Source organism: Macaca nemestrina, chromosome 4 (genome assembly GCF_043159975.1).
Source record: "Macaca nemestrina isolate mMacNem1 chromosome 4, mMacNem.hap1, whole genome shotgun sequence".
Taxonomy (NCBI): Eukaryota; Metazoa; Chordata; class Mammalia; order Primates; family Cercopithecidae; genus Macaca; species Macaca nemestrina.
The window spans coordinates 153,723,131-153,744,594 of record NC_092128.1 but is presented as its reverse complement, the minus strand read 5'-3'; the positions used below and the strand labels follow the sequence as shown (position 1 = coordinate 153,744,594).

Sequence of the window (21,464 nt, the reverse complement as noted above, 5' to 3'; positions counted from 1 at the left end):
TGGCCAGGCTGGTTTCAAACTCCTGACTTCAGGTGATCCACCCGCCTCGGCCTCCCAAAGTGCTGGGATTACAGGCATGAGGCACTGCGCCCGGCCAATAGACCCTTTTAAAATCTTTTTTTTTTTTTTTTAGCTATCCTCTAAAACCTATCACTGTGGCCTACTGACACATACTTCAGTTGTAGCCCATTTTTGTGATTCTGGTCAATCCTACAATCAAAATCCTTGGCCAGGTCTCCTCAGGCACATCTGCAAATGTTTCTTGAAGGCAGGTGATGACAAGTAGATGTGGTAGGGTGCAGCCACTCTGGTGGACAATTTGCCATATGATAATGAATACTGCATATACCCTAGGATCTAGAATTCCTAGTTTAAATTAACGTTAGCCAGGTGCAGTGGCTGAGGCCTGTAATCCCAACACTTTAGGAGGCCGAGGCAGAAGGATCGCATGAGCCTGGGCAACTTCGTGAGACCCCATCTTACCAAAACTAAAAGAAAATTAGCTGGGTGTGGTGGCACGTGCCTGTGGTCCCGGGTGCTCAGGAGGTTGAGGTGGGAGCATTCCCTGAGCCAGGGATCGCCTGAGCCGAATGCTGCAGTGAGCCATGATCCTGCCACTGCACGCCAGCCTGGGCAGCAGAGTGAGTCCCTGTCTCAAGAAAAAAAAAAAAAAAAACCCACAGACACGCTCACAGAGCACCAGAACAACAAAAATATGGAGCCCTTTCCTTACGAAAGTACCCACTACTTACAGGCATTTGTTAAGGATTTACTTTGTGCCATCCCAGGTGCAGAACCAGGCTCTCACCATCTACTTTAAACACGTAATGATTATACAATCGTTCTACATTCTGTATCTGTGACATAGTTCGGAGGAGACAGCTTTTTTCTTTAGAGATGTATGGTTTTTTTGTATATTCTGAACAGAACACTTTGCTGTTTTGATCCATAATATCCTTCCCCTCCCCCATGACAGTGATCTGGGTGCTCCTAGTCCCATGGGTTTTGATTCCATCACTTCTAATTTTACATGATCAAATCCATTAATCACGTCGTTCATGTTATTTTATTATTTGTGTTCAATAATCTCAAAATCGTATCCCTTTCGGTTTTCTTGCAGCATTTCCCGCTTTAGGAGGAGTACTGTGCTACCTACAGTTGACCGCCACGGCATTACCATAACAAAAGGCAACGTCTTCCCTCCTTCCATTTCATTCCACTTTTTACATATCATCACATAGTACCTGGGGGGTCTGGATCTATCTGAAGGACTTTATCGCTGCCCTGGCTCCCTGATTTACCTCTGTAGCACTTGTTTTTTTTTGTTTTTTTTGTTTTTGGTCACCCAGGCTGGAGGGCAGTGGCACCATCTCAGCTCACTGCAACCTCTGCCATACAGGTTCAAGCGATTCTTGTGCCTCAGCCTTCTGAGTAGCCAGGACTACAGGAGCAGGCTGCCATACCCGGCTTCTTTGTATTTTTAGTAGAGACAGGGTTTTACCACGTTGGCCAGGCTGGTCTCAAACTCCTGACCTCAAGTGATCCACCTGCCTCAGACTCCCAAAGTGCTGGGAGCACTTGTTGAGCTTAATGTATTTTCTCAGGTGTGAGGGAGAAGTTGCCCATTGTGACGGGTTTTTCCTACAGTGTCTTGCTTGGCCTCTGTGGTGAGCCTGCTGACCCCCCTCCCCGTGGCATCCCCAGGTGTCAGTGGAGAAGGGTTTGGGGGTCCGCAGTCGCCTCCCGCCTGCTACTCTTCATGAGTGAGTGCTGCAGGGAAGGGCGTCCCCGCTGTGGCTGTCCCCCCGTAACTAGCGTCTAGGGAAAGGCTCTGCCCTGCACAGCCCATACTCACCCAACTGGCCTCGGGCCTTTTCTCTGCCAGAGTCCGAACAAAATCTGTGCCCTGTGGTAAGCAGATTGAGACATGAAGACGGCCTTCGGTGTAGCCCACAGCAGGGCTGGCTGGTAGATGCCCCGAGGACCCTCCCCGCGCCCCGTCCCTGAAGCGCCAGGAGCTTACGCGGCTGGGATCAAGGAGCTGCTCTATCTGCCGGTCCTTCCTGCTGTTTTCCTCCTCCAGGCGCCGGAGCTTCGTTCTCATTAGGTCCACATCGCTCTTCTGCACGTGCAATGACTGAAGAAAAGAAAGGCCATGCACGGCCATCCACACACCGCTGCGCACACGCCGCACACACGCCGTGCGCACGTCCTCGCACGCACAGCCAAGCACCCGCTGCTGCGCACACGCCACACACACGTCCCCGGGCAGCCAAGCACATGCCGCACACACGTCCCCGGGCAGCCAAGCATATGCCGCACACGTCCCTGTGCAGCCAAGCACACCACACCATGCACACGCTGCACACAGGTCCCCCCCCACACAGCCACGCACACGCCACTGCGCACATGCCACACACGCCCCCGCGTACACTGCCATGCACACACCACTACACACACACCGCACACAGCCATGCACACCACACTGCGCACAGGCCCAGGGAAGCACTGAGCTGGGAGATTTGGAAAGCTGCCTGGCACGGTGTGTGGTGGGTGGGGAGAGATCTGGATGTCACATGAGAGCACCAGAGGGCACGCCTGGCATTTAGTGGGTGGGGACAGGGAAAGCTGGATGGGCAGGAAGCCCCCACAGAGAAGAACTGTCCCACCCAAGATACCAACGGCACCCGTGCTGAGAAACCCCGTCCCACGGAATGCACGGGAAAGGAATGCCGCCAACACTGGGGCTGGACGGTGATGCACCATGCATTCTCTCCCATGACCACACAAGAAAGTCCGTTTTGTTCACATTTTTATCAATAAAACTCATCCAAGGCTAATATGCATTTCAAATGCTTATCCTCAGCTACAGCTCAGGTGGAAGGCAGTGCTTCCCAATCTTTATCTGCGGACAAATTCTTTACCAATTTGTGGTGACCTGACGGGGGACAAAAAAGACTGTGTAGTGGGGGCCGGGCGCGGTGGCTTACCCCTGTAATCCCAGCACTTTAAGGGGCCGAGGCGGGTGGATCACGAGGTCAGGAGTTTGAGACCAGCCTGGCCAGCATGGTGAAACCCCATCTCTACAAAAAATACAAAAAATTAGCCGGGCGTGGTGGCAGGTGCCTGTAATCCCAGCTACTCGGGAGGCTGAGGCAGGAGAATCGCTTGAACCTGGGACGGGGTGGGTGCAGTGAGCCAAGACTGCGCCACCGCACTCCAGCCTAGATGAGAGTGAGACTCTGTCTCAAAAAAAACCAAAAAAACAAAAAAACTATGTAGTCGATTTCTTACAAAACTAAGTTTATTCAATCTCTACAACTATCCTGTACTTTGAAATTATGTTCTTCCTACTATTTTCGTGGTAAAGTCCAGGAAAGAAACAGCATGTAGGCTGGGCTGTGCCACAGCTCACCAACTCCCAGCCTCAGCCTGCATCTAACCGCCAGCCATCCTCCCACACGGCCTTCTTGCAAAAGACTGTGGTGTTCCAGAGACTGGACCTCTGAGCAAAAGACAATCTGGAGTGCGCACCCCGTGGGGGTGGCTCGGCACTTCAGCGACATCCACAGCTGGCAAGATCGCTGAAGACAAACCCACAGATTCAGGAGGCATGACGACAAGCCGGCACTCAGCTTGTGGAGTCAATGAGCGAAGGCCCAGCCATGGAGGAAGATGGGAGCTCTAGTAACAGGACTGCTGCTTCCAGGAGCGTGACCTAGATTCACCCCTCCCAACTCCTCCTGTCAGTTCCACTCAACACCTGCGCTCCATGTGTAATGCAATCTAAGACTGGAAAGGTGGAGGTGGCAGACGGGCCGGGACTTGGGGGGCCAGCGATCGACATGGCAGGGAGCTCCTTCAGTTTTCTTTCTGCCTCATCTGGGCTGGATGCTGGAGAAGCCAACAGCCTAAAAACGCCAGTGGGTGCAGACAATAAAAGCCCACGCAAAGCCTCTTCTCTCCAGCCAGAAGACAAGGAAAGGAACAGACCAACAAGGCAGAAACCGACAGGCAGGAGCCACTCTACCCTAGGCAGACCACGGAAAACGCCACAGTCCTCCCCACAGCACAGGCTACGTGGGGAGCCCGGACACTCACCCTTGTCCGGCTGCACCCAGGCCCCTCCCCTCCTGCACTGGTGGGGCTCCAGAGAAGGCCGTGCAGAGTCGGGACCACCATCGCCTGGCGGCAACAAGGCCACCCCTGCATCGGCGAAGGCTGAGCGGAAGCAGTACAGGTGGCCCTTCCCTCCCAGCCAGGGCGGCGGCAGCAGAGGCTGAGTGAGGAGCCCAAACTCCCGCCCTGCCCAGCGGGAATGAGGAGCCCCTCAGAGAGCAGGGGTTGATGACGGCTGAGTGGGAACTGGACCTCCACCCTCGCGGGTGGTAGTGAGGCGGTGCTCCCTTGACCCACAGGGCAGCGTGAGAGGAGGCCTGCCACAGCACAGGATTGAGCAAGAGTCAGAGTTTCGCGACGAAACACTCCGAGCGTCCTGGTTTCAAGGAAATCACTTTTATACTAAGAACCAAGAATAGCTCAACCTGAATGAAGAAAAACAAGCTACAACGTCAACACTGAGATGGCCTGGACATTAGAATCCCGCTGCAGACTTACGGCAGCCGCCACAAAGATGCGCCAGTGACCGACGACAGACACGCTTGAAACAAGTGAAGAGGCAGGGCGGGCGTCTCAGCGAAGACCAAGACAGAAGGGGCCGCATGGAGATTTCAGAACGGAACAGAGACAGTAAGGTTACACCCAACAACGGGCTCAACGGCAGGATGCAGAGGCCAGCGGAAAGCATCCGTGAGCTGGAAGGCCGAACAATGAAGCTATGCAATCTTCATGAAGGAAGACTGAACAGAGACCAGGGACCTGAGCAGCTGTCACCAAAGAGGGCAAGGCTGAAAAAACAACTCAAGACTTGATGGCTGAAAATGTCCCAGATCTGACAAAAGACAAACCTACAGATTCAAGAGGCTGAGAAAATCCCAAACGAGATAACCCCCCAGTCCACACCGAGTTCATTCAGCTCATTCCAACCAGAATGAGGATCACGTCCGTGACATCCTCAACATGCAGCCGCCGCCTGTGCTCAGAATCTCCAAGGCCAGGGCACACACCTGCTCCTCAGCGGCACGGCCAGTCAAACAGCTCTCGTGGCAAGAGTGTTCTCACACAGCCTCAAGTCTGACTGTTCTCTACGGCCAACAGAGAAGGTGCTGTCTTTTGTACAATGGCCTACTCCAGGTTCCCCAGTTTCTTCCCAGCTCCCCAGGGGAAATGGCTTCCAGATCCTCTTCTGTGCTCTGGGGGTGAGGCTGCCAATGCCCTATTGCCCTCTGGTGCCCCAGCTGAACGCAGTGTCTCAGACACACATCAACTGGTGGAGACAGTAGGTCTATAAACAGACTAAAATTATGGAAGGAAATGAACACAGATGACTTCTCCAGGGCAAACATTTACGGATATTGAGAGCCAGCGGGATGGTAATGGTGCTGGTGGCAGTGACAATGATGATATAGCTCAATGCAGTTCATGCTTTCATGAATGGGAGGGGCCATGGGGTAATATAGAGTCTTGGCCTTGGGAGGCAGGTGACCTTGAATCTTGCTTCTGCTACTGGTTGACCTTGGACAGACTACTAACGTCGCTGAGTCTCAAGTCCATCAGCAGACGGTGGTTGTAACAAGTGGCCCTGCCTGTCCCACAGAGCTTCTGTAGAGGGCAACTGAGATAGGGCACATGAGATGTCTTGATAACATAAAGCATGGCATACATGGAAGGTTATTGATAACTCTACCAGTGGCCTTATCACAGTACCCAATCTCAGGACACAAGGGGACTCTGAAGTTTATCTAGTCCTCATCCAGTCTTCCCCATCATGCTGGAGAAGCAGAACACAGACGGAACATGAGCTCTGCTGCCTTTTACGTGCTGGTGCTACGGCCTTTAACCAGGAACACCAGCTCCTAGGATACTACGCCACGGCTCAAACTCAGGTTCAACCCCAATGCTGCCGTTCTTCCCATCTGGGCACCTCCCAGCACAGGCACTGATGTTCTAATAGATTGTTATAGGAAGCTTTCACTGTTTCAAATCAATAGAGAACAAACCGAAATACTACCTTCTTTAACTCAATAATCTCGTCATACATGTCTTCCTTCTCTCTGTAGACAGGAGTCCCAGGGACATGACCTAGAGAAAGATAGACAAATCTTTTCAAAGACTATCTAAAAAGTAGAAAGAATTATTGGCTACACTTTAAGGAAAATCTGGAAGTTAATAACATTTCCTTCTAAAAAAGAAAAAAATAAAAAAGCAAAAATAATTCCACGTTTTTTGGCCTGATCATGATACTTCCCCAAGTAGCAAGAAAACTAAAAATGGTAGATATAGAGAGATGAAGCAAAAAGGAAATAAATAAAGATGTGAAGACCAAGTTTAACGACAGTAAAAGGATGAAAGAAGGGACTCATGGAAGGAGGAGGGACATGTTCAGATTTAAATAGCAAAACAAACAAATACCAAACACAAAAAATGCACAGAGCATCTCAGCGCCCATTCCAATGTAAAAACAGTCATGTTTACTTTGGTTTTAATGATACCTAGTATATTAAACATCTAAATTTCAGCCTAAAAGATAACTCCTAACCAGTAAAAGCAGGAAGGTAATCAATTCCTGGGGTACAGTGAGGAGGTTTTCAATACACCCTGGGAGCTGTTCTTCCTTAAGGAGGATAGGTGGGAAACATGGATAAAGCGAGAGGCCAGGCGGTGGCTCACGCCTGTAATCCCAGGACTTTGGGAAGCCAAGGTGGGAGGATCACTTGAGTCCAGGAATTTGAGACCAGCCTGGGCAACATGCGAGATCCCATCTCTAAAAAAAAAAAAAAAAAAAAAAAAAAAGACTAGACAGGAACATAAACACAGCAACAAGCTGATTCTCTTTGGTGCAACTTGGACTTTTTATCATTATTTATTTATTATTATTTGTTCCTAATATCATTTACTCAATGAATAAATTTAAGCAGGCCTCTGTGTTTAGGGTGGGAGGCACAAATAACACTTAGCAAGACGTCTCTGCACCCACGAGGAAAGCTACCTTCTGGCGCAGGCGGGTTTCGTGAGTCACTGTTCCCACGGCCTCCCAAAACCTCCCACTGACGGAGCTCACACATGAAGCCTGAAATCCCACTCTGACGAAGGACGCCTCCAGCCCAGAGACTGTCCTTTCCTTCCTGTTCTTCCTTGGCCTCGGCCTTGCCACCACTGGCATGCTCACCGTTGCTGGCAGAGCGCCTGAGATGTGGCCTCTTCACTCTGAGGGCGTCTGTCAGACAGTCGGGAGTGCCGCTGGGGACGCCGGTCCACGCATGCTCCCAGGTGAGGGGTGAGTTCAGGGCCTGGGTCAGACTTCCTGGTTTGAATGTGCATGGGTTTAACATGACAGGTACAAACACACACAATGGGAGGTTTTGTTTCTAATCAACTTTCCTGGATTGAAGAAAGCTTAATCACTGGTAGACACCAGCCGTCAGTGGTGTGCTGGTAAATGGTTAATAACCGGCTCCCAAATATACATTAATAAAGTCCTGATTACCGTAGTTGCCTATTTCCACAGTAGAAATATTTCTACCATGTCTAATATCAAGTAGCCAGCATGGCACTGACCAGCCCACCAAACTCCTAAGACTGTAACAGTTGGCTCTGGCAAGACGGCTGGAACCGGCTCCAACTCACCACTCCCACGCAGAGACCACACGGGGCCAAGGGAGGCTAAAGTGCCACTTGGCGAAACCACGTTTGTGCATGACATAAAAAAATATTCAGTGTCTTGGAGAAAATTAAAGACAATATAATTCAAACAAGGAATATTAAAAACTCCATCTCAAACCCCTCCCTGAAATTTCTTGAACTCTTCTCTGAAGCAGGAAGGGCCTCCAGTGTGGCAACCACATACCTGGTTTTGCAGTTCCCAGCCACAGCTTCTGCGGGGTCAGGGACGCTCGGCCGCCCAGAGGCATGCTCCCTGCTGTCCTGAGGGACCTCCAGGAGGCCACTTTTCTTGGCTTAGAGAGATAAGGTGACTCTAGAAAAGCCAACACATGGATTCAGAGGTGCCCGAGAGCAACGCGTGAGCTCAACACACGAGCTTCAGAAAGACAGAAGGGGAAAATAAAACATCCGCGAGGGCGGGGACTCTAGTCAAACATTCCGGCAAAAATTCAAAAAGAGTTACTTTACCTACACGCTGACATTTCTCCTCCAACTTTTATTATAAAGAAACAGTATAGGCCGGGCGCAGTGGCTCAAGCCTGTAATCCCAGCACTTTGGGAGGCCGAGACGGGCGGATCACGAGGTCAGGAGATCGAGACCATCCTGGCTAACACAATGAAACCCCATCTCTACTAAAAATACAAAAAAATTAGCCGGGCGAGGTGGCGGGCGCCTGTAGTCCCAGCTACTCGGGAGGCTGAGGCAGGAGAATGGCGTAAACCCGGGAGGTGGAGCTTGCAGTGAGCCGAGATAGCGCCACTGCACTCCAGCCTGGGCGACAGAGCGAGACTCCGTCTCAAAAAAAAAAAAAAAAAAGAAACAGTATAACGGGGCCAGGCATGGTGGCTCATGCCTGTAATACCAATACCTTGGGAGGCTAAGGCAGGAGGATCACTTGAGACGAGGAATTCAAGACCAGCCTGGGCAACACAACAAGACCCTGTCTCTACAAAAAATCTAAAAATCAGCTAAGTGCGGTGGCTCACACCTGTGGTCCCAGCTACTCAAGGGGGCTACGGCAGGAGGATCTCTTGAGCCCAGGAGGCTACAGTGAGCTGTGATCACACTACTGCATTCCAGCCTGAGTAACAGGCTTTTCTTTCTCGAAAGAAAGAAAAGAAAAGAAAAGAGAAAAGAACAGAACGTAATGGGAAGAATATAACGGGAAATATATGAATTCTACCAATATTTATTATAGTATTTAATTTCTTACCCCCAATTTTTAGAGATATATATATGTTTTTACATAGTCACAATCATAGTGAACATACAATTTTGTATCCTTTTTATTTAACATTGTAAATGTTTAATGTCATTACATAGTAACAAAGCAATATTTAGAACTTAATATGTAAAATATCTAAAAGAAATGAGAAAAATTATACTTTTTCAGAGCATTCTTGATTTTGTATGAAAGTAAGGGAAATGTTTTAAAATCTTTATCTGAGATTTTACCTCTTTAAGTATAAAAAAATAATAAACACTTGCAAAAACTAAGGCACTCTTAAAACATTCTTATATATCTTAAATTGCAAAATTTATGTCAGTAGGTTCTGAAAATTTAAGTCTAATATGTTCAAAATGTTTAAATTTCTACGTTTGTCCCGTGGTTTCACAATGTATGGGAAATTTGCCACTGTAACTCTGAATGAGGGAATAAAGGCGCAGGGACCCTGAAGCGTCTTCACTCACCCCAGGACCACAGAACCTCGCCTCCGAGATATTCTCAAGTTCTTCCAAAATGTAAAGATTTAAGTTGTCATTTATACAAGTAAATGAGTGAGCAGAAAAAAGCCCCACGCATTACCTTTCCCTCCTAAGAGCGTGTAGGTTTATCGGCCAGTAGGAAGGGTTCCTCAGGAAAGCACGTATGCACGCGGATAAAAGCGGGGAGGGAGGAAGAGAAGACGGCGACAGGGTGGTGGAGACATGCCAACGTTTGATACTGCCCGGAAAACGACAAACTCAGAAAGCACAAAAACATCATCGCCTGCCTCGCCCTCCTCGCAGGGTGACCAGGACGATGCAAAGCCTCGGAACGTGGTGGAAGCTGCAAACCTACAAGCAGATTGACCAGGCCTTCAAGAAAAACACTGGCTGAGTGAACAGGACAGACATGGTTCCTACACTCACGGCACCGGAAACCTGGAGAAAAACAGGCCCCAAGTGTGAGTCAGGAGGCACCCCTGGTCCTGGCCTTTTACTTTATATCAATTCTCAATTTTCTCCATGGAAGGAGAGAAAGAACATCAAAAATCCAAAATGCTAGGTGATTTCCTTCTAGTGTTCATACTGATTTGCAACATATAACATGCATTCTTTTCTTTGCAGGGATTTACCTTTCTAATTACAGTTTCCTTGGGCCAGTAGGAAAGTTTTTTTATATTCTCTGAGTACGTCATACACTTGACTCAACCTTTGAAATACCTGATACGTGTATATAAAATAGACATCTGCAGATGGCACAGCCAGGGAAGGCCACAGCCTTTGGGGCAGCACAGGACGCCGGCCTAGGATTTACAGGATCACGAACATGTTTGTACGCACGAGGTCGGCACATGGGCTGCTGTACACGAGAGCGGTGTTAGGGACAGAGGGGCCTTGGGGCCACCTGGACTAACCCCATCTCCGCGGCATCCTCCAGACAGGCAGGGGGCAAACACGGCCCTCCTCCCACTGAGGGTGAGGAAGAACAGAACCCTGGCAGCAACACAAGCCCAGGGCGATCCAAAGGGAAAAAAGGTGAACTTTCCACCCATCCTGCACCAACTACACCTTCTCAGTAGCTTTGACTCTCAGGAACAAATCCCAGGTCAAAAATCCTTTAACTCTGGCAGCATTCAGAAGAGGTAAGCCTTTGAGAAGGCAAGAAAAAGAAAACGAAAGGCCTAGAGGCCCTGTTGGAGGAAGGCTGGGGTGTGGATGGCAGCCTCAGCCCTGAGAAAGGGCTCGTCACTGGCACCGGCAGGGACTCCACGTGTTCCTGAGACCCCAGCGTGAACCCCAACATGAATGGGGGAGACCCCAGCGCAAACTGGGAGACCCCAGAGGGAATGGGGCCACCTGGCTGAGGCGTCAGGTCTCAGCTACCTAAATGTACAAAGCAAACACCCTTCCTTCTCTCCAGGACACCAGGGAACGTGGGCATGAGAGGGAAGGCAGGCCGGTCATACTTACTTGGCGATGTGGGTGGAGGTTTGTGGAAAGCTTTCCTTTTTGCTTTCTGAAAGAAAGAAGAAATGGCGTAAGGCTTGCTGAGCTCCCACAATGGTGCGTCACAAGACCCTGCCATGTTCAGAAACGGTCAGGGGTTGTGTAAGAGCAGCAAGAGGACATTAGCTCACGGGGATGTAAGGAGGGTCCAGGCACAGGACATGCAGGGCCCGACGCAGACCCCAGAAAAATGCACTCACATCAGTGCTCGGGGCTGGGCTCTCAGAGCACAAGTTCCAATGACAGAAAACCACTGGGCCTGGGCTCCTGACATTCAGACTGAGGGTCCCACACAAATGGCATATCTGCCCCTGCCCAAACTGCCCGCACAGCCAGCCCGGAAGCCCCAGCGTGCACCTCTGTCCACTCGGGTGGAGGTGGTGAGATGAAATCCCTGCATGTAAGTCAACTGCAAAGCCCACTAAGGAAGAAGGCCCAGCAAAGGCAGACCCTGTCTGGAAGGTGGTTTCCTGTGACACACATAGAACGGGGTCCAGATCTGGTTCCACTGCTTACTACCGGGTGAGTATCCCGTATCTGAAATGCTTGGGACCAAGAGTGTTTCAGATTTGGGAATATTTACATCCATATAATGAGGTATGGGGATGGGACCCAAGTCTAAACACAAAATTCATTTATATTTCATGTATACCTTATACCCATAGCGCAAAACTAACTTTAGATTGTGTTTTTAATAACTTTGGGCATGAAACAAAGCTTGTGTGAAGTAACTGAAGTGTGGAATTTCCCACTTGTGGCCTCATGAGGGTGCTCAAAAAGTTTCCATTTTTGGAGCATTTTGGATTTCGGATTAGAGACACTCAACCTGTCATGCCATGGCCTGGGGAAGATGCTGCCACACTTCCAACCTTAACTTCCTTATCACCTTGCACTAGACCGAGCAGGTAAGGGTACCGCGGCCAGGTCTCTTCACTTCCCCTCCAGCAGAAACAGTGAGCCCAGGCTCTGTGCGGGGGCAATTTTCCCTGGGGCTTGGTCTGGATCCCTCCTCCTCCGGGGAGCATCAGGGGAGCATCCCCTGCCCTCGGTGACATGGAGTGAAAATCCTTAACTTTGCAGAGGTTCCTGGAGGGAGACAGTGGAGCTGAGGCTCCCCCTTGAGTCCACAGAGCAAACGTGGAATTGAGATCGGCTGGCACCGGGTTCGTTCTGCCGGCTGCAGTTTTGCTAGATCTGCATCTGCAGTAACAAAACGGCTGCAGTTCTGCTAGATCTGCGTCTGCAGTAACAAAAGCTTTTTTTTGCTCATACGGGAACAATTGGCACGCTTCCTTTTCTACCCTGCACAGCTTGCCAAACAAACCCAAAGTCCAGGCCGGGGCCACAGTGTGCCACTGGGCCATCAGACACCACTCCTGCCCCTCTCCTTTCCAGGCTGGGAGGCCAGGCAGCGGCTCAGCTTGGGATGGTGGCTGCCCAGGTCTGCTTTCTCCCATCAGGTCCTTCCAACAGATTAGCAGGGGCTCTCCTCCTCCCCTCAAGTGTCAGGATGGGGGTGTGGGGGGCAGGGCAAAACCAGCTGCAGGCCAGGGACCAGCAATCCACCTCACGTGAGCCCTGCTCAAGATTCACTTCCGGATAAAAGTTGTAAAGTTATCACCACAGGTATTTAAACCCAACGAAGGGCTGGAAACTTTTCAAACACCAAGTAGCATTTGGAATATGCATTCCAGCTCTCAACACAGTATTGTGGAGAATGGCCCATTTTACCAGTCTGAGTGAAATCTGCAAGGGCAGCACCACCAGCCCTGGGGCGCACGGCTGATGCCCGGCGGCACTCACCGTCTCCACGTCAGAGTCAAAGGTGACTGCAGACAGACTGTCATCTCCCTGGAGGAAGAGAGGCAAACACTGTAACTCGACGGCACCTGCTGGGCTTCCAACAGTCACGTTTACAAAAGTGAAAACAGCCCGTCCACAGCTGCGGAAACAGAAACTCCAGAAATCCAGCTCCAAGGCCACTCGGAACACTCCAGCTGGGCAGCGGCCAGTTCCTCGGTCTCATCAGAAGGAATGGGTGGGTGGGGGGAAGAAACACAGAACACCACCCAGAAGGCGTGCAAATGTCTGCAAATCCAGGAACACTATTTCCCACAGAATTGTGTCTTGACAAAGAAAAAAAAAAAAAAAAAAAAAAAACCAGTTCTTGCCGAAAGCATTTCATTTTCACATACATGTTCTCACTCTTATTCATCTTTACATCAAAGCACAACAAATCTGTGACTGTCTCCTGGTAAGAACTGGTCAGAGTCATCTTTTAAAAAGCAAACTCGGCCTGGGCAACATGGCGAGACACTCTCTACAAAAAAATCTTAAAAATTTAAAAAATAAGCCAGGCTGTGGTTGCACACACCTGTAGTCCCAGCTACTTGGGAGGCTGAGTTGAGACGATTGCTTGAGCCCAGGAAGTCGAGGTTGCAGTGAGCCATGACCACGCCTACAGCCTTGGCAACAGAGCAAGACCCCAGCTCAAAAAAAAAAAAAAAAAAACAAAAAACCCCCCAAACCAACAAAAACAAAAACATATGCATTACAACGAGAAGGCATTTGGGCCTATAAAGGTTCTTGCCTTCTTATTCCAGTGACTTTGTCCTGGCCCAGGGAATGAAATAAAATTTGCACTGTCTGATGTCAGCACTAAGATGGCAAAAAAAAAAAAAAAAAAACCAGGAAGCTTTTTGAAGACAAAAATGTTTCTGTATTAACTTACTCACTCAAATTGAAATCCAAAAAGAGAAAGCATAACATGTTTAATCGGCTGGGCACGGTGGCTCACGCCTGTAATCCCAGCACTTTAGGAGGCCGAGGCGGGCGGATTACGAGACCATCCTGGCTAACACAGTGAAACCCCGTCTCTACTAAAGAATACAAAAAATTAGCTGGGCGTGGTGGCAGGCGCCTATAGTCCCAGCTACTTGGGAGGCTGAGGCAGGAGAATGGTGTGAACCCAGGAGGCGGAGGTTGCAGTGAGCCGAGATTGTGCCACTGTAGTCCAGCCTGGGCGACAGAGCAAGACTCCATCTCAAAAAAAAAAAAAAAAAAAGTTTAAACTCCCTCGGAAGATTGTATGGTGCTTTCCGATGCGGACACTGGAAGTTAGAGCTGAATACCCTATTATGAACCAATAATGCTACAGCTCAGGGAGGAGGCGATGACATTTCTGCCACCTGTCGCTGGTATAGCTGAGTCCGCGTAGTATCATAATGGGATGCTACTGCATTCTGAAAAGCAAACATATTTTCTACAAGGTTAATAGTACATGAAGTGCCAATTTTGCTAGCAGTGTGAAACTATGAGAAATATCTGGCTGCATGAATACACGGATAAGGTGCAGCTGCAGTGATCCAGTGCCCTGAACACAGACAGGCCAGGGCACAAGTGCAGTGTGACTGCATTTCGAGGGGCAAGGGGAAGATGGTGCATTCCAAATAAATGGAATCTTTAAAAAAATCAGTCACTGACTGACATTTTTTATATCATTAAATAGGTAACCTTTTAGGCACAAACAGCACATGACAATTATAGAGAGAAGTTTTCCTTTAGCAAAGTGTATTACAATTATGTACAAAACTGAGGAAGGGCAGGCCGGGAACTGGACACACAGGTTAGCGGGGGATCAGAAAAGCCAAGTCAGCCCTGGGCATCACAAGGATGTGCCTGCAGAGGATGGAGGGGAACCTGCTGAAAACTGTCTAAAAAAGCAGCAGCAACTTTTCTCTGTAAATATCTGTCATTATTCCCTGCTGTGAAGAAAATCTTGAAGACTTTTTGAATGACCTGAAATTCAACGAAGGAATGAGATTTTATGTGTAGTAAACAAAATGCATTGATCTCACCCACAACGGCTGCCCTCTCCACCACTCCCTTCCAGCCGTAATGCCTCCAGTCTGCCAGTTGTAGTGCAGGGAAGAGGTGAAACGCAGTCAGGACCAGAAATCACACCACGGCCCAAGGATCCACGACTCCAGTCAGCAGAATACAACGATACACAGCACACACACACACATGCATGCACACACACACACATGCATGCACACACGCACGCACCTGAAATGACACAACAGTCCAAGGATCCATGCCTCCAGTCAGCAGAATACAACCATACACAGCACACACACACATGCACGCACGCAAACACGCGCGCGCACACACACACACACACCCCTGAAATCACACAACAGTCCAAGGATCCACACCTCTAATCAGCAGAATACAACCATACACAGCACATGCACACACACACACACACACAAAACGGCCAATCTGTTCTGCCTCCTTCAAGCACTGTCTGAGGTTGCCACTTATTTCCATGCTAGATTAAGCTCATTCAGCCTGTGTCAGGGTGGCTGTAACAGAAGAAACGGGGTGACTTCACACCGAAATTAAGTGTCTCAGTTTGGGAGGCTGGAAGTCCAGAATCAAGGTGTTGGCAGGGCCAGGTTCCTAACAGACAGAACAGCAAGGCGGAAGATCAACGAGGAGTTAGAAAGACTTGATCAGCAAACACTAAAAACCTAACAGACGTTTACAGAACACCCCACCAAACAACAGCAGAATACGTACTCTACTCAAGTGTACATTAAACATAAACCAGACAATAGGTCACAAAAAAGCCTCAATGAATTAAAAGAGAAAATCAAAGTATATTCTTTGACAACAAGGATAATTAGAAATCAACAAAAGAAAGGGATTCACAAATGTAGTGTTTTTTTTTTTTTTTTAACGGAATCTCGCTCTGTCACCCAGGCTAGAGTGCAGTGGTGTAATCTTGGCTCACTGCCACCTCTACCTCCCAGGTACAAGCGATTCTCTTGCCTCAGCCTCCTGAGTAGCTGGGATTACAGGTGCCGCCATCATACCCAGCTAATTTTTGTATTTTTAGTAGAAATGGGTTTCATTCACTATGTTGGCCAGGCTGGTCTCGAACTCCTGACCTCAGGTGATCAGCCCGCCTCAGCCTCCCAAAGTGCTGGGACTATAGGCGAGAGCCACTGTGCCTGGCCTGGATTTTAAACAACAAATTCCTAAACAATCAATGGGTCTAAGAGGAAATCACAAGGGTAATTTAAAAATATCTGAGATGAGTGAATTTTTTTTTTTTTTGAGGCCAAGTCTTGCTCTGTTGCCCAGGCTGGGGTACAATGGCATGATCTTGGCTCACCACAACCTCCACCTCCCAGGTTAAAGCAATTCTCCTGCCTTAGCTTTCTGAGTAGCTGGGACTACAGGCGCACACTACCATGTCCGGCAAATTTTTTTTTGTATTTTTAGTAGAGATGGGCTTTCACTATGTTGGCCAGGCTGGTCTTGAACTCCTGACCTTGTGATCTGCCCACCTCAGCCTCCCAAAGTGCTGGGGTTACAGGCGTGAGCCACTGTGCCCGGCTGATGAGTGAATTTTAAAAATCAAAATTTACAGGTTATATCTAAAGCAGAGCTCAAAGAGAAACACACAGCTGTAAATGTCTATATTTTTAAAAGATCACATCAAATAAATAACCTAATCTTCCACCTTAAAAACAAAAGCAGGGCCGGGTGTGGTGGCTCACGCCTGTAATCTGAAGCCCAGGAGTTCAAAACCAGCCTGGGCAACATGGAGAAACCCTATATATACACACACACACTACAAAAAATTAGCTGGGCATCATGGCACATGTCTGTGGTCCCAACTACATAGGAGACTGAGGTGGGAGAATCACCTGGGCCCAGGAAGTTGAGGCTGCAGTGAGCCATGATGGCGCCACTGCACTCCAGCCGCAAAGAAACAAAAGCAGGCTGAGCACCGTGGCTCATGCCTGTAATCCCAACACTTTGGGAGGCTGAGGAGAGAGGACTGCTTGAGTCCAGAAGTTCAAAACCAGCCTGGGTGACATAGTGACACCCAGTGTTTACAAACAATTAAAAAATTTGCCAGGCATGGTGGCACATGCCTGTAGTCCCAGCTACTTGGGAGGCCGAGGCAGGAGGATCACTCAAGCCCGGGGTTTGAGGCGGCAGGGAGCTGTGATTGTCCCACTGCTCTCTAGCACCAACAACACAGTGAGGTTCTGCCTCTGAAAAACAAAAACAAGTAATCAAAACACAAAAGCTGTGTTTAGAGGGTAATTTGGAACTGTAAATGCCTATATTGAAAAAAAAAAAAAAAAAAAGAAAGATCTCAAGGCAATAATCCAATAATCTAAACTTCTACCTTTAAAACCAGAAGACAGAAAACTAAACTCAAATGAAGTAAAAGGAATAAAAATTAGTGAATAAATGAAATACAGAATAGAAACAACAGAAAAATCAATGAAGCCAAAAGTTGGTTCTTTGAAAAGATCAACAAAACTGACAAACCTTTAGCCAAGAAAAAAACCCAAAGACACGAAATTATCAAAATACAGGGCGGCGGGCGGGGGGAAGAGGGGCCTCACTACTGACCTTATAGAAATAAGGAAAATCCCAGAACCACATGGTCTCACTGGTGAATTCTATCAAACATTTAAAGAGAAATTAACACCAATCCTTCACAAACTCTTCTAAAAAACAGAAAAGAAGGGAACGCTCCCCAATTCATTCTATGAGACCTATATTACCCTGATACCAAAGGCAGACAAAGAAATATCACAAGAAAAGAACACTACAGACCAACACACTTTATGAATACAGTTGCAGAAATCCTCAACAAAATGCTAGTAGGCATGAAAAGGAATATATATATATACACACATACACACATATACACACACACACACACACATATATATACACACATACACCCTAATTGGTCACGGTATATATGTATGCACGCACACACACACACCACCCCCCAAGACCAAGAACGAAAGATTGGTTTCACATACAAAAATCAGCCAATATAATATACCATATTAATAGAATGAAGAAAAAGAATCATACGATTTTCTAAAAGATATAGAAGGTACATTTGACAAAATCTAACATTCATTCATGATAAAGACACTCAATCATCTATGAAGAGAATTTCCTCAACCTAATAAATGGCATCTACAAAAATCCAGTGCAACACAATATTTAATGGAGGAAGATGGAATGTTTCCCTTCTAATATCAGCAGCAAGACAAGGCTGTCCTTTCTCACCACTTCAATTCAAATTATACTTGAGTCTCTAGCCAGGACATTAATGCGAGAAAAGTAAATAAAAGACATTCAGATTGAAAAGAAAGAAGTAAAACTATCTCTTCACAGATAACATGATTTTATACATAGAAAATCCTAATGAATCTACTAAAAAACTAGTAAACATAATAGATGAGTTCAGCAAGTTTGCAGGATATGAGATTCATATAAAAATATTATTGTATATACGAGCAGTAAATAAGCTGAAATGAAGTTAAGAAAATTCAATATACAATAACATCAAACAACATAAAATGCTTAGGAATAAATTTAACAAAAGCATAGACTTTGTACATTGAAAAATATAAACCATTGTTGAAAGAAATTAAAGATCTACATAGCACCGGGAGCAAAGGCTCACGCCTGTAATCCCAACACTTCGGGAGGCCAAGGCGGGTGGATCACCTGAGGTCAGGAGTTAGAGATCAGCCTGACCAACATAGTGAAACCCCATCTCTACTAAAAATACAAAAATTAGCCAGGTGTGGTGGTGGGGGCCTGTAGTCCCAGCTACAAGGGAGGCTGAGGCATGAGAATTGCTTGAACGTGGGAGGCGGAGGTTGCAGTGATCCGAGACGGCACCACTGTACTCCAGCCTGGGTAGCAGAGTGAGACTTGGTCTTTTTTTTTTTTTTTTGAGAGGGAGTCTCTGTTGCCAGGCTGGAGTGCAGTGGCGCTATCTCGGCTCACTGCAAGCTCTGCCTCCCAGGTTCACACCATTCTCCTGCCTCAGCCTCCCAAGTAGCTGGGATTACAGGCGCAGGCCACCACACCCGGCTAATTTTTTGTATTTTCAGTAGAGACGGGTTTCACCGTGTTAGCTAAGATGGTCTTGATCTCCTGACCTCGTGATCCGCCCGTCTCGGCCTCCCAAAGTGCTGGGATTACAGGTACGAGCCATCGCGCCCGGCCAAGAGACTCTGTCTTAAAAGAATAATAATAAATAAATAATACGTGTGAATTATTCTTATAATCACAACAAGCAGTTCTGTTCTCAAAGATGAAGAAGCAGTAACTGAAGGCCAGTGTAGACAGGCCCTCCAGATGAGACTGGACGTGGTGCCCTGGGGAAAAAGCAGGCAAATTCAGCTACTCCAAATGGGCCAGCAGCACCAAGCCGCTACTGCAGGTGCACCTATGCTGAGCCCTGTGGTCTCCTTAGGAGGAAGCAAGGTGAGCACAGTTCCCTCGATGGGCTTCCAAAGGCTTCCTCTGTTTCTCCAATAAAATCCAAATTCCCTGCATGGGCAGCAGGATTCCGCATAATCAGACTCATGCCCATCTTCCGTTCACTGCCCTTGCCCGCATCCTAACGGGCTTTCTTTTTTTTTTTTTTGAGACAGGGCCTCACTCTGTCGCCCAGGCTGGAGGGCCATGGTATGATCACAGTTCAGGGTAGCCTCCACCTCCTGGGCTCAAGCGATCCTCTCACCTCAGCCTCCTGAGTAGCTGGGACTGCAAGCAGGCACCACCACAGCTCGGTTAATGTGATGGTTTTTTGTAGAGATGGGGTCTTGCTACATTACCCAGGCTGGTCTGGAACTCTTGACCTCAAGCGATCCTCTCTCCTCGGCTTCCCAGAGTGCAGGGACTACCTGCCTGAGCCACAGCTCCCGGCCATACAGCCTGTTTCATTTTCTGCACAGCACTTCTCATTTTCTGACACGATCTTAATTACCTGTTTATCACCTTGTCCCTCAGACCCCCAACCCCGTGGAATGCAGCTTATTCCGGTGTCTCTAACACACAGTAGGTGTTTACCGGGCAAAGGAACTAACCGAGGGCCCGTGCACCCTCGTCCTGGGGAGTACATGGGGCACCACCCTCCTCCAGGAGGCCTCCTCTGACCAAGCGGGGTTCCCAGACTCTGGGGCTGCCTCCCTCCCACCCCGACGGCTTGGGGCTACACGGGATTCGTGGATCCGGCCTTGGACTGGGGGTGCCCGGAGGCACTTACACCGTGAGCTCCGTCACCGGCGGGCCGCAGACTCACAGGCGCCTAGAGGCGATGGCGCGGCTTCCCGGAAAGCTTCCTGGAAGCGGCGGCCTCTGCGAAGGCGGGCGCGGGCGAGGCTGCAGGCGGCGCGGGGCCTGCAGCGCGCTCTTGTGCGGTAACAATAATGGCAGCTGTCACCCGGCCGTGCGCCCCGTCCTCACGCCCCGGACCGGCCACCGCGCGGGGCCCCAGGGCTGCGGGGGACGGGGACGAGCCGAGGCCTCGCGGACGCCCGCCCGGCGCCGCCCCCTTGCCCGTTCTTACCGTCTCCGAGGCCGGTTCCCCGGTGCCCAGGAACATGGTGGCGGCGCTGCCCAGCCGCCTCTCAGGGCTGCAAGATCGGGCGTCTGGGTCTGGGGCTCAGCGGGCAGCCCTGGCCGCCTGCAGCCTCCGGGCCTTCCCTGGCGCCGGCCCTCGACCCCGCTGCCATGGCAACCAGGCCGCCGACCCGCCCGGCCCGTACGCAACCTGTGCTTCCCCCTGGGGCGACCATGCGCGTGCGCAGAGTCCACGGGCGCCGGCCGGCCGACCAGGAGAGCTCCCGGAGTTCCCGGGGCGGAGCGCTGGGCTGAGAGGGGGGGAAAAAAACCGGCCGGGAACTGGGGCTCGCGCCTGTAATCCCAACACTTTGGGAGCCTGAGGCGGGAGATTCAACTGAGCCCAGGAGTTTAATACCAGCCTGGGCAATGTAGCGAGACCCCGTCTCTCGAAAAATAATAAAATAAAATAAATAAAATGCCAGGCATGGTGGTGCATCCTATAGTCCTAGTTCCTTGGGAGGCTGAGGTGGGAGGATCGCTTGGAGCCCAGGAGGTCGAGGCTGCAGTGAGCTATGATGGCACCACTGCAGTCTAGCCTGGGCGACAGAGCAAGACCCTACTTCAATCAAACACACATAATAAACTTTTGTTTGTTTTCAGGGTCTCATCCAGGGAGCTTTGCTCTCTGTGCTCCCTGTGCATAAGCTCCTCTTGCCATTCTCCCACTCTTGGGCTTCGCAAACTTCTTGCCCTTCTCTTACCTAATTATAGAGCTGTGCCTATCTATGACCTTTCATTTGTGATTCTGAATTCCATAAACTTCCGAAAGACTTTCACAACTTATTGGAAGGCCAGACCAGTCCTAACCTCAACTCTCTGGGAAGAAAACTCTGAGCTGAGGCTATTTATAGCGTTTATTTATTCCACGGGGTGTACATGAGTGAGTTTCACCGAATAACTTTTTAAATTTTTTTTGACAGGGTCTTGCTCTGTGGCTCAGGCTGGAGTGCAGTGGTGCGATCTCTGATCACTGCAACCTCTGCCTCCTGGATTC

General features: G+C 49.2%; 1 protein-coding gene across 9 annotated transcripts in view; it reads right to left on the bottom strand.

The window, feature by feature from the left end:
* The window catches only part of LOC105483394 (IQ motif containing E), a 54,920-nt gene extending 34,238 nt beyond the window's left edge, over positions 1 to 20,682 (bottom strand). For 2 of the 9 annotated variants that reach the window (XR_011622638.1, XM_071095427.1), the window contains exons 1-8: positions 20,415 to 20,677; positions 12,800 to 12,847; positions 10,961 to 11,006; positions 7,967 to 8,095; positions 7,289 to 7,423; positions 6,131 to 6,201; positions 2,024 to 2,137; positions 1,856 to 1,906 (exon numbers count right to left, since the gene is read on the bottom strand). Coding sequence is in view for 8 of the 9 variants with exons in the window: in XM_071095427.1 (XP_070951528.1) it covers positions 1,856 to 1,906; positions 2,024 to 2,137; positions 6,131 to 6,201; positions 7,289 to 7,423; positions 7,967 to 8,095; positions 10,961 to 11,006; positions 12,800 to 12,847; positions 20,415 to 20,450 (630 nt within the window). In the remaining variant the exon portion in view is untranslated. Of the gene's footprint in view, positions 1 to 1,855; positions 1,907 to 2,023; positions 2,138 to 6,130; positions 6,202 to 7,288; positions 7,424 to 7,966; positions 8,096 to 10,960; positions 11,007 to 12,799; positions 12,848 to 20,111; positions 20,258 to 20,414 lie in introns of those variants that run through there. The other 7 variants (XM_071095429.1, XM_071095428.1, XM_071095430.1 and 4 more) reach the window with 7 other exon arrangements.
* Positions 20,683 to 21,464: the final 782 nt, after the last annotated feature.